This window comes from Euleptes europaea, chromosome 16, assembly GCF_029931775.1.
Source record: "Euleptes europaea isolate rEulEur1 chromosome 16, rEulEur1.hap1, whole genome shotgun sequence".
Classification (NCBI taxonomy): domain Eukaryota; kingdom Metazoa; phylum Chordata; class Lepidosauria; order Squamata; family Sphaerodactylidae; genus Euleptes; species Euleptes europaea.
This window is the reverse complement of record NC_079327.1, coordinates 34,208,992-34,226,001: the sequence shown is the minus strand read 5'-3', so window position 1 is coordinate 34,226,001 and position 17,010 is coordinate 34,208,992. Positions and strand designations below refer to the sequence as shown.

Below are 17,010 nucleotides of genomic sequence, written 5' to 3'. Positions count from 1 at the left end.
TACAGGTTATCTGAGATCATTCTTGGCTAGTTGTCTTGTTTGTGGCTTCCTAGAGACACCTGGTTGGCCACTGTGTAAACAGACTGCTAGACCTGATGGGCCTTGGTCTGATCCAGCAGGGCCGTTCTTACGTTCTTACTTGTGTGTGAACTGCAAGACTAAAATAAGATAATCAGGAAGCAGCACTTAAAAGTGCATAATGTGTGTTGTGTCACCCTCCCTCCTTTTGAGGCATCAGTAGGCAGTCAATGATTAGCCAGCAAGCCATTTTTTTCCCCTCACAGAAGAATGCACACACAAATGTGCTTCTGTATTCACCAACTGTTTTATCTACAGCTAAATAAGCAAAAGTACTAGAAAAATATTTAGGGACAAAGTAATGTCTAAGGCTGTTTCACGTTTTTTGGTGCCACAGAAATGGGGCTCCGTGGTGAGGAGGGAGAGTAACTTTCCCCCAGGTACATTCCCATCCTTGTCCCTTTGTAGTGCTGTTTATGAACTAGAAGAGGTACCAGTCACAAAGTTTCCCTTTCTGGATGCGTTACCAGTCATAGCTTTTTCTCACTACGATTTCTCTGAAGTTGAGAAGCTAACATTGAGGAAAGGATACCCATCAGCCATCATATGTAGGTGGCTGATCCATCCTTTGCCTAAGCTGAATGTGCTTTGCAGCTAGCCACAAGACCTGGAATACGTTTATTTATTTTTTATCCAGGCCTTCCTCCGAGGAGCTCCAAAGAGCGACATCATTTTTCCCCTCCTCCATTTTATCCTCACAACAACCCTATGAGGCAGCTTAAGCTCTAGGGTTTCCAGGTCCCTCTTCGCCATCGACGGGAGGTTTTTGGGGAGGAGCCTAAGGAGGGGAGGGTTTAAGAGGGGAGGGACTTCAATGCTATAGAGTCCTATTGCTAAAGTGGCCATTTTCTCCAGGCAAACTGATCTCTGTCAGTTGGAGATCCGTTGTAATAGCAGGAGATCTTCTGCTACCACCTGAAGGTTGGCAACCCTATTAAGCTCCAAGAGAGCGAGAATAGCCCAAGGTCACCCAGTGAGTTTCCATGTGAGAGTGGATTTGAACCTAGTTGTTACAGACCCTATTTCAGTATTTTAACCACTACATCACACTGGTTCATCAGCACTATGTTAGGAAAGAAAATGTTTCACTGTGAATGTAGCCTTTTATTGGGAAGTTTTAGAAAATATTTGGAGATCTGGTGGATACCTGGAAAAATCTCTTACAGTAACACTGTGATCAGCAATTATAAAATGTTTACTTTCCTTCACAAAATCTACATCTGAAAAGACAGCTTCCTGTCCAGCATCTCTCTGTGTTTGCTTGATTAAACTTCCCTGGGAGCTAATTTAGAAGCCTGTTATGTATACAGATAAAATTTGAGAAGTATTAATTCAGATTTTTTTTCTTTTGCTAAATCTTTTGTGCTAGCAGGGTTCTGACTGCACTCTCTGTCTCCCCCCCCCCAACCCTTTTCTTCTTTTCCTAGCTTACTTTCAAGCCCATCTTATTATCCTGAAAACATTTGCCTCTCTCTGAGCCTTGGTAATCACACCACCAGACCTAATTATGGATATCAGCTCTACAAACTGCTCCATAAGCTTTCTTAATCTGTCACAGTAAACCTTTGCAAATATTCTAATAACTTTACAGTGTTGGCTTTAAGTCAGACTATATAAATTGGAAACAGGTATAGTACAATGCTGCAATTTTCACCACACATTGATTCAATTACCCTTCTTTCTCCCTGTGCTTTTTTTCTACTAATGACTCTGTATTTTTATGCATTTCAGGTTCTGATTCCAGTTTCCTTGTATGTCTCCATTGAAATTGTTAAAATATGCCAAGTGTTTTTTATTCATCAAGATAAGGATTTATATGATGAAGAAACAGATTTTCAACTGCAGTGTCGAGCTCTGAACATCACTGAAGATTTAGGGCAGATCCAGTACATATTTTCAGACAAGACTGGGACTCTAACTGAGAATAAAATGGTCTTCCGAAGGTGCACCGTTTCCGGCATAGAATATTCCCATGATGCTAATGGTAAGTGTGATAACTTTTTAATTAAATTAGAGTACATAAAATTTGCTATCACCATAAAAGCCAGAGTTATGATTCTTTAGGTGTAAACTGAAAGGGAATCACCCGTGTCAAATGATTTTGAGGAAATATTATCTATTACTTTATGACCCTGCTATGCTAACAGAATACAAACAACTGGATGGATTAGGGCTGTTGTTTTTTTTAATGGTGCATTCTACTGTAATAAACTCTCTTCTGAAGTCAATCTCTGAAATCAAATGGAGAGTCAACTTGTTAGCACATAATTTATTCGGCAGAGTTCAGTGGTGGAGCACCTTATTTGCATACATAAGGCTGGGAAAGACCTGTGGCCGACACCCTGGAGAGCCAGCATGGTGTAGTGGTTAAGAGTGGTGGTTTGGAGCAGTGGACTCTGATCTGGAGAACCGGGTTTGATTTCCCGCTCCTCCACATGAGCGGCGGAGGCTAATCTGGTGAACTGGATTTGATTCCCCACTCCTACACATGAAGCCAGCTAGGTGACCTTGGGTAAGTTACAGCTCTTAGAGCTCTCTCAGCCCCACCTACCTCACAGGGTGTCTGTTGTGGGGAGGGGAAGGGAAGGTGATTGTAAGCTGGTTTGATTCTTCCTTACGTGGTAGAGGAAGTCAGCATATAAAAACCGACTCTTCTTCTTGCCAGCCACAGTAGACAGTCCTGAGATAGGTGGACCAGTGATCTGACTCAACATAAGGTAGCATTACTATTCATATATTCAAAACCTTAACCCATCCGTGGTTAGTAATCTCAGTAATAAAATCAGTCCAAGTCTTTGCACTATAGGGAAACATTCAATGTTCTCTACTCCAAGGACAGCCTGCAGCTCTTCTTTGTATTCTGTATCCAGACCTGTCTAGCACTATGGCCAACAGGTGATCTAAAGCTGAAGGCTGGACTTGTATAATCTGGCTCCTTTCCCTGATTTCTCCTTCCCACCACTACCACTCCACTTATTCTGTAGGACTCAATCAACAGGAGACTTGCCAGTGCCCAGGGCACTTTCCCTCTAATATTATTTTTTCCAGTATGGCACAATTGACCTCACTTATATGGTGTGAATACTCAAGGAGGCATTTCCACAAACTGGAAACCTACGCTTCTTGTACCGTTAGCATTTTTTTCTGTAATTTCAGCAGTGAAAAATAGGAAAGTAAGACAGGAGAGAGAACTCATAAAACCATAAAAGGTCTCCATAGTAAAGATGTTGGGGGTATCCTAACAATTTCCACTTGGTCTACCCAGATTCCTTAGTCCTTGCATAGGCAAATCACAGTCGTTCTTGGCTTGTCCTCTTGTTTGGACTTGGTGAAGACTGGGCAGCCGAGTCCGCTACATTTTGCAGTGCTGTAAATCAAGGAATAAAATTACTTTCTGAGATTTGTTACTAATTTTTGCAAAATTTCCTTTCAGGTGACAAAAAGCCAGACAACCCAACCCTGAGCATGCTTTCTTAAAAAGCTTGCTCCATCATTTTAAAGAGACTTCCTGTTAATACCAGTTCTGAATAAGTTTGCCCCATGAGGGTAAATAGCAGACTGCAAGGCCATCTCAGGCTGGGAAAAATGGCACAGGGAGAAGCCTTAGCGCACACACCATCCACCACAGTCCTTATCAGAATCAGGACTCTGCACACCTAATTTTTAAAGGGGAAAAAACCTCTTGGGGTTCCATTCACAGACCTCCCAGAGAGTCTTATGTCCTTCTTCCCTAAGCTAGCATGTTTAGGGCTGGACTACAGGTGATGTTCAGTTGTCCCTCTTTTAAACAAAGCTGGGGAAGAACTGGGCATGGTTAGGGGTGCAAGTGGTCTAGGGTTTTTAGGGATTTCAGGGCTGGGAGCTCTCGCTTTTTATTTTAACATGCTAGCAGACAAGCAGCTGAATCAAATGAATCAAACTCATTACATGACTGAAATTGTAATGCCTGTCAGAATGGTAGGTAGTTCTTTGTGTTGTTTATAGTATATAGCATATTGAATTTTAAAAAAAATTGTAATCCATCTTGAGTCTCATTGAAAAAGGCAGAATACAAATGAAACAAATACATGTTTTAAAATGAGAAATTTTACTGTCCAGCTAAGACTGTCTCTATTCAGGCAACTTCATTTATTTCATGCTTCATTTCATGCTAATCAGGCAAACAAGTGAGATTCTTGCTCTAAGAAACACATCTCAAGAATGTTTTTTTTCCTCTGATTGCAACTGTCATGTGATACAAGAAAGTTGATTTCTAGTTGATGAATTCTAGTTGACTGATTGATCATTTAATTAAATGGTTAAATTTGTGTAGGTAAAAACAATACTTTTGGAGCGAGAAGTATTGCTTCTGTCTTTAAACAATGCAGTGTGTGTTATAGGAAGCATCATCCCAGAAGAGGCTTTCCTTTAAGCGTGAGAAAATAGGATGCCCCCTTCAAGTTGATATTTGCCATTTGGAGTTTCGTAAGCACTTATGCTTAAAATAGTGTTGTTGTTGTTTTAAAAAGAAAAGTCTGCTGCTGAATTAATTGGGGCGCTTTTTTAGTCAATTAGAAATGTTTATATTTTATCAATCCGATCACTTACAAATGCAGTGCTGTTCTGAGACACATAAGCAGATAAATGTTGTATAACAGTCATTTGTGCAAAGGAGCTTTTTCCACCAGGTACTTTTTGTGCTTCTGAAGCACATACCTTTTTGCTCCTCATAAAGAGCCTTCTGTTTGAGGAGAGTCCAAAAATATCCACATTCAAGGAATAGCACTGTTGACACTGGAAGTCATCCCACCATAGCATCTTGTGAAATCTAAGGTCCACAGAAAACATTTCTTAGAGTAGAGGTGGGGAAGGATAGAGAGGAGGAGAGAACATACTGTTTGGAGAGAAGCATGTTGAGCCACGCTGCAAATTGAATGACCTTCTGTTACTTCTAAAGCCTGTTCAATTCTTTTGTCACGTATGAGGAGAAGTCGTATCTTAAACAATAGAAGAGTTTAATACCCAGAGACCTGGCTTTATATATACGGAAAATGAGCATTAATGTCTGGGGCAGTTTATGGCATAAGAGCTAGTAGTAGTATAGTGTACAGGTCTTTGTGGTATAGAAAATCACCTATGTATTTTGGTGTAGACCAAATCTCACCATTTTCTCATTCCTCTGGGTGAGACACTTTTTTAATCCATGCCATTGCACCCATGTGATCTGGAACATTGTTAACTTTTGTCTTGCAAAAAAAAAAAAATCCCAACTCTTGGTTGTATGACAATCCTGTCAAATCAGCTTATTTTACAAATCCTCTCAAGCATCCATCCTTTATTTTCAACAAAGTACAGTGTGGGACAGAGGTGTAATTGTGAAGATTCAGCATTTAACAGATGAAAGTGAGTGTGCAATTGTAGGCGGGCAAAGCAGAAGAACGTCTAAGATGATTTCAGGAATAAAGGTTTTTGAAATGCAGTTGGTAAAAATGTGCACCTGAAAAAAAGTTTTCAAAAAAATTCAGATTTCAGGAAGGGGTTCTGTATCAGTATTCTGGAGTATTCAGGTCCTACCATGCTGTTTCAGAATTCTGATTTGTTTGTTCTTTTCTTCAGAAATCTAATTGTTTTTAGTCCATTGGTCCCTATGGGGGGGACTCTTTCCAGGGGACTGGAGTGGATATTTTTCAACCAAATAACACCAAAATTGAAGAGAACCTAATCCTGCTCATTCACTAAATACACCCCAAGTTTTAAGTGAACTGGGTCAACACCCTCAAGTTTCAGATGATCCAGTTCTACAGTCCCCTGAACAAGGTGCCCCCAGCCATCCTGCTTTGTCTCCATTGTTTTGTATTGGGGGGGGGGGGAATTCCATGCTTTCTCCAGCACAAAAAGCTAATAGCAAAGCACACAAGAGCAGTCACTGGACAAAAGCCTCCAAATGCAAACAGAACCAACAAACCCAACAGAACCATTGTCAAACCACAGAAGCCAAGCAGAACCGAGGGCCAATGTGGCAAACCCAACAGAACTAACGTAAAACAACACTTAGACTTGGTCAGTTGAATTCTTTTTTAAACTCACTTCTTACTTTCTAGACTTTGTTTTTTTGTATCTACAAGATGTGATGAAAATAGGGAATTCTTTTTCAAAAATTTGGGTGTGTTTTTTTTCCAAGCCCACATGCACAGCCTAATTTTTTTCAACAAAAAAAAAAAAAGCTAAACCCTGGTCTTTCCAAAAACCTGAGTTCATATTTTGGGGAAGAGTAAAAGATCAACCTATCCCCCCCCCCCATTTTAACCACCTGGCTTCAATTGTTTTGAAGATCTGGTCAACCTAATATTTTTTTTTAAAAAAGTAAACCCTGTGCCCTGTTGCATTATTATAATAGTTTACCTTTCACACGTACCTGCCCAGACAAGAAAATCCAGGAGGTGAATAATTTACAGTAGCACCGTACCTAACAATGTGTGAATCCCACCAGCGCTGCGAATCAGAAACCAAGCTCTGCTAGGGCTCCATCTATTCTGGTAACCCAATTACAGCACCTAATAGCAGCAACTGTGCTATCAATGACTCATTCACCTGCAGCACGACGTGTCCCTTAGCTGTTGCGTAGCATCCATCATGTTCCTAAAAACACAACAGAGATGCTTTTACACTTACAGAAACCATACAAACTGGCTGCTGTCGTTTACCTTGTAATAGATTTCAAATAATAAGCCTTTGCTGCAAGACAAGACGCTCATCCCTGCACTAAGTTGGCTTGGAACGTTAACCAAGGCTTTGCAGTTAACACAGTTGCGCGAAGTAGTGATATTTCTAATGTATGTTTCAGAAAATTCTTTTAATCCTCTGTCCACTTGGTGGTATATAAAAAAGATAGCTAACAGACTTAAGCTATTTTATTCCCTAATGAGCTTTTCCTAAGAACCTTTGTGGAGTAGTGTTTTTACAAATAATTATATCATAGCTATTTGCAGTTTAGTATTTATTGCTCTCTGGCCTGCCATTGCCTGCTTCACTGCTAATTTCCATTTAATGTCCTGCGTACAAAATACACGGTGAAGTCTCCAACCTTTCATTGTGGGTTGTTGTGGTTGTTCTTTTTTTATATCTTTGCAGCATTATTTTTTTCCCAAGACCAAGCAGCAGATAATATAGCTGGCTTTGGGAAGAGGTGCACTGAAGAGGGAGATTTCTAATGGGCTCCAGTGGATTTTATGAGCTATTTGAGAATGTAATAGCCTTGTCACATTGAGCCAGAAAATGAAGGAAGTCATGTACTGAATTAAATAACTAATTATTTTCTCTATATTAGTCATTAAAAGTTGATGTTCAATTAAGACTCATCTGTGTTATGGTTGTAATAACCAAACTGTTCATTCTTCAGTAGACGAAATATTTTAAAAAGACATGTAAAAATTGCAGGCAATGTTAGGGTACATTTGCATGGGACTGGAAGGGAAGATGTTGAGACCTGCCTCATGGGCAGTTTGAGGATCTGTGATCAACAAGAGCTGATTTCCAAGATGCATAGCACAAGCTTGGCCCAGAACCTGTTGCAGAGAATTTTCGGACCTGCTTCAGACTCTGGATGTGAACGGGTTTCTTTGGTTGCTGTGCAGTGCTTTATTTATTGTTGTTTTTTTAGAAAAGTGCCAGTACTCATGATGGAAGCCTGGTGACAGGTAGGGTTGCCAGGTCCCTCTTCGCCACCGGCGGGAGGTTTTTGAGGCGGGCAGGAGAAGGCCATTTTCTCCAGGGGAACTGATCTCTATCACCTGGAGATCAGTTGTAATAGAAGGAGATCTCTAGCCAGCACCTGGGGGGTTGGCAATTTGTCATTAATATATGATATTAAGGACACTTTAAGTTGTCATCTTGTATATGAATAGTTACTATAAGGATTGAACTTTTGGATAATTAATTGCTGGTTTTGTTTGCAACCACCTGGGGGTTGGCAACCGTAGTGACAGGCCAGCTGATATACTTGATTGTACCTACTGATGAGGTCATCGTTGGGTGGGACAAAGTATATCTGTCTGCTTTCTCTGCAGTCCCACCTGCTGCCTTCTCTGCTGGCCTCTTTGTGAAGAAGCTGGCCAAGAAGATGGCAAGTGGGACTGCAGAAAAGGTCAAAAGGCAGACAATATACTCTTGTCACACCTGCTCTGCAGTCCCACCTGCAGAGGCCAACCAGAAACAGGTCCTGCTGCTGCTGTGTCTGGTCTTCTTTGGCCAGGGCTGAGGCACGCAAGCTCAACACCTACCTAACATTTGAAGCATCTTTGGATCAGACCTTTGATCTGGACCGGCTTCACAATATTCTATTCTGACAGTGACTGTCTAGGATTACAGACTGGGATCTGCTACCTAAGTTCCTGTAACTGGAGAAGCCAGCAATTGAAGTTGGGACCTTCTAGATGCAAAGAGGTGTGCCCTGCCACTAAGTTCAGGCCTCTCCTTCAGTTCACCAGGCGCCATCTGTAAAACTGAGTCCTGACACCGTGGCTTGTTTTCCTGCAAGCCAGGCATAGCTTGAGTTGAAACCTTGTTGGTCTCAGAAATCTTTCAGTGGCAACAAAGGTATTCTCAGCTTCATTCTCAATAATATGGTCCATAAAGCGCAACGGCTTGTTGTACTTACTCAAGCTGGGCCTAATACAAACAGTCCAGAACATATAGTATGCAAGCAAACAGGTCAAAATCAAAAGGTTGCACAAGAAAAACATGGAATGCATGCATTTTAAAAGTTAACTAAAATATCACTAAGCCTACTATCAGAATTTGATCAGTACTCTGAACCCAATCAGTCAAGGTAGTTTAAGGGCTGGGCCATGGTGTTTAGTGCCCACAAGATTACTTTTGCCATTGTTTCTGTAGTCCTCATTAGACCTCGGAAGGAGATTTAACACATGGTAATCCACAGAGTGGGCTAGTAAGGTATCCATAAGTGGAGCTAATACCTTAACGCTTTGCTCAGCATACATCTTACAGGAAAACAGAAAATGGCAGTAAGGAGCAAAAGTTAGATCAGCACAAGCAGAATTATCTAGGTGACTCAAGAGTCAAGATACAATATTAGTGTGCTGGGTGTGAGGAGCTGTTCCATACATTCTGCTTCGTTCACTGAGAACAAAGCTGCTGATCCATGTAGCCCAGGTGCTGACTTACCAGAGTCTTTCCAAGCCTTGCTACTTTAGATCCTTTTGGTTGAAGATGCCAAGGACTTTATATAGGTGTTAAGATCCAGCAGGAGATCCAGGGGTGGAACTGGCTGCCAGTCCAATGTTGCCAGAGGTGCATAGCATAGTCTAGGGCAGGCAGAAATTAAATTCTGTTTGCAGCAACCTAAGTTCAAAGGGACTAGAGGCATAAAACAGAGTCCCAAAACAGGCCAAATGTAAAGTTCCAAAGGCAACAGGAAAGGTGCTGAAGAAAGGTACAGACACTTGGCCAGACAGAATCCTCTCTGCTGCCAGAGTTTTATAAAGCTTGGTGCAGCCAGCTGTTTAAAAACTGGGCTCAGTTGGCTGGTTGCTCAGCATGGAGTGAACTGATTGAGTGCTAAGATAGCTTGTCTTGCAGCCTAGGTGGAACCCTTGAAGAACACTGATTCTGTCTGTAAAACATGTGGCAGGTTTGTGACTCAGGCAAGAAGGCACTGGAGCCTGTCTGCAGGGAGAGTTCACAGGACCTTATAACTTGCAAATCGTGTGGTCTGCTATGGCACATTAAACTTTTCTTGGGCAGGAGAGGAGGATCCTCTAGTGACGGTTTGGTTCTAGAAGGCCAAATCAGGAGTGGGAATAATACTTATCCTCAGCCATTCTAATACCTTAAGAACTTTGAGTCCAGCTTTAATACTTATCTTCCATTGAAGCAATGAAATGAATGGCAGTTTGGGTCCCAAGATCACACATTTAAGTTTAAACTTTAAATATCCAGTCTTTAAAGCTCTCTGCTGGTGCAGGCTCCATGCATTTAAAAGTGCTTTGTGCATTAGATGCCTATACTAATGAAATAAATGAGTGGTACTTACCTAAAAAGCACATAAAATGTGATTATCAAACAATTTAATCCACAGCATTTCCTTCTCTGTCAGTGGGCTGACAGTAAAGTAAGTAATTAAAAGACTAATCAGGCAAATATAACAATTGAATATAGAATTGCAAGGATGTAGCTCTTCAGGCCAGAAGACATTTCAGTTATAGGACATCAAAGATACTAAATCATTCGGGCTACATTCTCCAAGTGACTTACTATGCAGTGCTTTGAGAATCATACTGTGCGTTACTATTCATTATTTTTATGACATTTGGTGATATTTTTGAGAGCCAGTCCTTTGGGGGGGGGGCATAAATAAATAAATAAAATGCTTGGAGCTTAGTTGCTTCTATTGCCATTGTTAACCAAGGCATTTTTCCCTTTTGTGTTTCTTTCTTTCTTTCTTTCTTTCTTTCTTTCTTTCTTTCTTTCTTTCTTTCTTTCTTTCTTTCTTTCTTTCTTTCTTTCTTTCTTTAGCAAAACGCATAGCTATGTACCAGGAAGCTGAGTCTGAGGATGAAGAAACTGCACCTAAAGGAGGAATGTTATCCCAGCGGGACAGTATTAGCAGTCATCAGAGCATTAAAGTTGTTCACAGGAACCAGAGCACAAAATCACATAGGCGTACAGGAAGCAGAGTGGAAGCCAAAAGAGCAAGCATTCTCTCCAAACACACTGCTTTCAGTAGCCCAATGGTAGGTGGCTGCCCGCCTGCACTTTTACTCTTGTTTCTTATGTTCTTAAACATAGGAAGAGCCCTGCTGGATTAAACCATTAATCCATCTAGTCCAGCAACCTGTTTCATACAGTGGCCAACTAGTTGCCCTGGAGGGCCCCGAAACAGGACAGTAGAGGTCAAGGCCCTTCCCCTAATGTTGCCTCCTAGCACCGAAACCGCCTCTGGACATGAAGGTTCTTTTATTCATCTTAGCTAATAGCCATTGATGGACCTTTCCTCCATGAATCTGTCTTCTCCCTTTTTAAAGCCATGTATGTGAGTAGCCGTCAATACATTCACTGCCAGTGAATCCCACAATTTAATTACTTGTTGAACGAAGAAGTATGTCCTTTTGTCTCTCCTGAATCTATTTCCCATTGAACCATTATTTTCATAGAGCAAAATAAACCAGGAATGTACCACATTCTGAATATACTTTCAGGCTAGATCTATACAACTTCTCAAGTAAAATATAACCCACAACCCATGAACTACAGCACACCATAAATTGCTATGAGAATATGATTCTTCCTTATATTGAGTCAGACAATTGGTCCATCTACTTTAGCAATGTCTGCTCTGTCTGATGGCAAGTTTTCAGAACCCCAGGCAGAAAAGGCACCATTGTATCTGAGATCTGATAACAGGAGATTCCAGGGATTGAGCCTGGCACCTTTAAATTGCAAAATGAATGCCATTGAATCATGGTTCCTTTCTGCTCAATAAATATCCTGTATACATTAAATAAATGAAATAAATAAGTATTTCACCTTTGTTTCTTTGTGGAACTTGAGGCAGCGTACATAGGTATTCCCAGGAGGTTTCCCACTGATGCGTATGTGCGCATGCACACATTTTCCATTGTAGAATTTGAAATATGGGAATGAAATGTGGGAGTCCCTCAACAGTGCCGATTATGTCATTAGCAATACACTCACAATACATGAGCGCTGTTCACTCAGTCTGGGTGTTGAATGTGATAGGAAGGGCAGCAATTTTTTCCATTGACACTGGAACTAAAGGAGACCCGGTTTCTGGGCTGGCTGCTCTACATCAGGGAAAATATGTGCAAGATTTGTTTCCTAGTTCCATATGCCAAATGCACATGTCAGGTTTCTTATGCATCTCCTTCCTTACCTGATGTTCCCATGGTTTTAAACTCTAATATGGAAAGTGATTTGTCATTTATAAGTGCAGTAGGACAGTTTCCAAATCCCAGCAAATATTTTAGCCTGCTTAAGAAAAAACTTAACCACCGTGGTGCCAGATTTAAATAATTGTATGTTAAGTTTAAGCTGCTAGGAACAGAAAGTGGATATTTATCCTAGAATGTTATATTAAACTAACGTTTTAGGCATTGTGTTTATAGGGCTGGCTCTCTGTTTATGAACAGGGGAGGGGCTGTAGCTCAGTTTGTAGAGGGTCTGCTTGGCCTGCAGAAGGTCCCAGGTTCAATCCCCGGCATCTCCAGTTGAAGGGAGTAGGCGATGTGAAAGACCTCAACCTGAGACCCTGGAGGGCCACTGCTAGTCTGAGTAGACAATACTGACTTTGATGGGCCAAGGGTCTAATTCAGTATAAGGCAGCTTCATGTATTCATGTGAACATCTTTGAGCAGCTTTGCTCTTCTGGCCAGCTCCTACTTTCAGTCTCACCTCTTATGTTAGTGTGTTTCCCCGGCTCAAGCACAAGCCTTCTTACTGGTAGCCCCCTTCATATGGAACAGCCCTCTGGAAGAAAGTGCCTAACTTTCTGGTATTCTGGAGAGACTATAGAAACCTCAGTTTTACAAAAACTTTGCTAGTTCCATGGGGGCCAGAGTAATATAATTTATGTGAGAACACAATTATAGTTGATGCTATTTTTGCTGGATTTTGTTGGTTTGGCATAGATTTTGTTTTTTACTTTGTTATGTGCCTTGGGTCCTGCTTTGGTGCTATGAGAAAGGAAGACTAGAAATATGTTAATATAGAAACAGTACATGAAGAATTATGTTGGTTTCTGGACTATACCACTTCAGACTGCTACTGAGGAGTTGCATAATTAGATGTAACCAACCACCCCCCCCCAGTATAAAAACTCAGAGACCATAGAAAACAGGGATGTCATGCAGCAGACAGTCTGCTCTTTGACCTGTACATTTTCCATGTGTAGGCTGTTTTTAAATTTAACTTTTTACAAGCGTGTGTGTTCAATAACGCAAATAAAAAGAACATCCCACTTTTTAATATCCCCCCCAACTTGTTCCACTCCATAGCTTGGTATATAACTTTTTTAAAAAAAAGATAAAAGAAAGGAAAAGTATAGGTAAAGTGAGCATGGCATGGGGCACGGGTGGATTTCCAGCTTTGCAATTCCCTTTCTGCAGTCTGACAAAATACATGAGAGGAGCAATCGTCTTCTGCAATGAGACAAATGGTTGAAGAAGCCTCTTTCTAATATGATTACCCTATTACAAGTTTCAGAACTAATTATCATTCCAAGTTGGACTGGAGAAGGGAAAACACATTACCATAGATAATTTCAATACACAGAACAGAATACCTCTGTTAACATGATTGGCAGGTACATGGTTAAAAATGGTAGTTTTTTGTTGTTCTTCATCTTCAGCATTAGCCATCTCAAGATGCATATCACTACCTTTCTTAGAAGTGTTTGCCAATCCAGGAAAGATAATCCTACCCCTATTACATTCTGGAAAATGTTATTTGTAAGCACAAGACCTGGATCAGGATGTTCTTTGGGGTAAGCGGAAGCGGGTTGGTTCAGAGACTCAGATGGGATTATCAAAGATAAGCTTGATAGAACACATCTGCAGAACAAGCTCAGTCTGGAGTCTTTGAAAGGTAGCGCAGAAGTACACAGACCTGCCAATGATTCACTTGGCTTTCCTTTTCATTCTAGGAAAAAGATATCACACCTGATCCAAATTTGCTGGCAAAAGTAAATGAATGTGCAGGCTACCTAGAGATCATGAGAAGCCATGACCATCCGTTATCCCAGCTTTCCCCTGAACTTTCAGACATCTTCGACTTTTTCATAGCTTTGACTATTTGCAATACAGTGGTAGTTACATCTCCGAATCAGCCACGACAAAAGGTAGGTTGGGGGAGACCATGTAAAGAAAGTTACTTTTCTTCAGGATCGGTTTTCAAAGTCTCCATCTTTACTCAGAAGGAAGCCCCACAGTGTTCCATGGGGCTTACATAGGATGCCACCCTATCACCAGCTCTTATGCATATATACTCAGGGGGCATGTCTTACTGAATAATAAGACTTACTGCCAAGTAAGTGTGCATTGGATCGCAGCATTAGTCTCATTACGTTTTATTACAGATATGTTTTGTTCAGGGCTCTTATTGGCGCTCACATTTCATGATCCCTTCTCAGGTACTATAAGGATAATTTTTTGTGAAAAGAAATGTGATAGCACTCATATAGATGTGTAGTGCCTTATGGATAAAAAAAAGGTAAAGGTCCCCTGTGCAAGCCCCGGGTCATTCTTGACCCATGGGGTGACATCCAACGTTTAGTAGGCAAACTTTTCTTTTACGGGGTGGTTTGCCAGTGCCTTCCCCAGATCTTCCCTTTACCCCCAGCAAGCTGGGTCCTCATTTTACCGACCTCGGAAGGATGGAAGGCTGAGTCAACCTTGAGCCGGCTTCCTGAAACCGACTTCCGTTGAAATCGAACTCAGGTTGTGAGCAGAGCTTGGACTGCAGTACTGCAGATTACCACTCTGCGCCACAGGGCTCTTGCCTTATGGATAGCAACTATTTAAAACTCTTTTAAATACCAGGGGGTTGTGCCTGTCTCTAAAGGGTTCACAGGGTTCAAGTAAGGAAAGGAGGATGCAAAGAGACAGATGTCGAAAAATAATTAAGCAGAATTATATCACATTAACATTAAATCAGGTTTTCATTCTGCATGACCCACCCAAAAAACATGCATGGACATCTCCATAACAGTCCTGCCTCCTTCACTGACGGCCAATTCAAACAGCTAAGAAGACACAGTGCTCTCATGGTAAAATCCACCCACCCACACCCTTGAAAAGTTTTTCTACAGGAGAATGTGCTTGGAATTTAGCATTTGCTCTGCGGAATTTGCCATGGGGGCCAGAAAGTTCAGATTAAGGTTAAATCAATTCCTCATTACCCACCCACCCCAAACATCACACTGCCCTACCTCAGTGATATTTTTGAACCTTGGCTTTGTGTGAAGGAAAAAATGTGGAGCCTTTGCCTGTTTTTTTGCTTTTTAAATAGGCATTTAGCATTCTTTGTGCCAGTGGAATGGCTGTGTTAATATGTTACAGCAAATCAAATAGGAGCATGATAGCAACCTACATGGTTTATTGTACTTTAAGTCTTTGTTGGCTATCAGTGCAGAGTTACTCCAGCCTATGCTGAGAATGGACTGATTCTGCATCGGATTACATTGTTAATCCAACTTCCTCAGATACCTGAACATATTGAGGCTCCAGGTTCCATTCCACACCATTGGCTCATCAAGCTCGATACTGCCTCGAGCAATGGCTGTCCAGTGTCTGAGTCAAGCCTTTCCCAAATCCAGCTGCTTGAGATGCTTTTAAGTGGAGATGCCAGGGATATAACCTGAGACTCTCTGCATGCAAACCGAGCATTCTATCATTAAGCTATGGCTCCTTGCCAAGGCATGGCCCATCTGTCCCTGTGTATGTCCTCGGCAGATATATGTAAATGGGCGGAGGAGTATGAACACTGGCCTCAAAAGGCAATGAAATACTACATAAGTTATGTAATGACAGTTCTGTACAAAGCCCGAATCCATAAAAAATAGTGTCCATTGGCAGCAGTAGAAATAGTAAAAAAAACGGCAGCATTAGTAACCTAAATTAATATCTGTACTAAGAAAACCTTTGTCGTGATTCAAATCTAGACAAGTAGCTTTAGATTTGCAATGTGTTGTTTTTTAAATGAGTGTTAAATTTGATGGGTGGGGGGGAGTGTGTTCTTAGAAAGGCAAGGTAGAATCTCTACAAAAATAAATGACTAGCCCTAAGGCTTCATGCTCACTGCTGAAGTTCCAAAATGACATTTCTCCCCACTTTCCAGTAAGTGGACAGGAGAAAGGTAAAGGATACACAGATTATTATTTAAATTATTTAAATGTATTTAGATTATTACATTTATTTAACTTATTTTTTTAGACCTTTTGTGCCCCGCCCTTCAGCCCAGAGACAGCTTAAAGGAGGGGTCCCCAGCCTTTTTGAGTCTGCAGGCAAATCTGAACTTCTGACATGGCATGGTGGGTGCCGTTACAAAATGGTTGCCACAAAATGATTGCCATAGCTTAACTTCAGTAACACAGTGTATATCAATTGGCCACCCCTGCTGGACCCTCCTTGGATTCGTAATCCCTGTTGTTTCTTCCGCCTTCTACTACTTACCCAATGAGGGGACTTCTTTTTTGCTGCCATAATTAAGATGGGGCTTTAATTGTCACTGTTTTTAAGTATGTTTTAATAATTCATTTAATATAAATATTTGTATATTTCTTGATGTTAGCAGCCCTGAGCCTGACCTTGGTCAGGAAAGGGCAGGATAAAAATTGAATAAAATAAAATAAAAAATAAGTCCTTGTACTATGGTGACAGCTGCTGCCAAAACAACATTTTAAGAAATCTGTGCAGCTAATCACATTTCCAGTAGCCGATCATATGCCTTGCTGGGGAAAAGCCCTACCTGGCCCCACCCACTTGCTAAATACATTTTGGCGGATACCAGAAAAGGTGTTAAAGGGCACCATGGGCTCTCATGAGCCCCATGTTGGGATCCCTGGCTTAAGGAAAGTGTGTTGGTTGCCCCCGATTTCTTTTCCCATTGGTAGTACCATCTTTGAAAGTGCAGGTAACTTTTTAGGGTATACCATAAGTGCAGATGCCCATGTTGGAATGTTTCCCTTGGAAAATTTGCATTTGTTTATATTCAGACACCTCGGAATCACAGCAAATACGTGTTCTGCTGGTTTGTGTTGTTAGATATACATGTCCTGCATTTCTCACCTCTCTCTCCATGGTGGTTGGTCTTTGTTTCTCAAGGTTAGAATCAGATATGAGCTGAAATCTCCAGTAAAGACCATAGAGGACTTCATCCGAAGGCTGACGCCCAGCCGCCTGACCTCCGGCTCTAACAACA

The 17,010-nt window shown here is 41.2% G+C and overlaps 1 protein-coding gene across 1 annotated transcript in view; it reads left to right on the top strand.

Annotated features, from left to right (window-relative positions):
- Positions 1 to 17,010, top strand: part of LOC130488160 (phospholipid-transporting ATPase VA-like) — a 114,167-nt gene extending 97,157 nt beyond the window's left edge. Inside the window, exons 7-10 of the mRNA XM_056861763.1 lie at positions 1,810 to 2,062; positions 10,591 to 10,808; positions 13,736 to 13,934; positions 16,914 to 17,010. Of these exons, the coding sequence (XP_056717741.1) occupies positions 1,810 to 2,062; positions 10,591 to 10,808; positions 13,736 to 13,934; positions 16,914 to 16,918 (675 nt within the window). The 3' untranslated portion in view covers positions 16,919 to 17,010. The remainder of the gene's footprint in view (positions 1 to 1,809; positions 2,063 to 10,590; positions 10,809 to 13,735; positions 13,935 to 16,913) is intronic.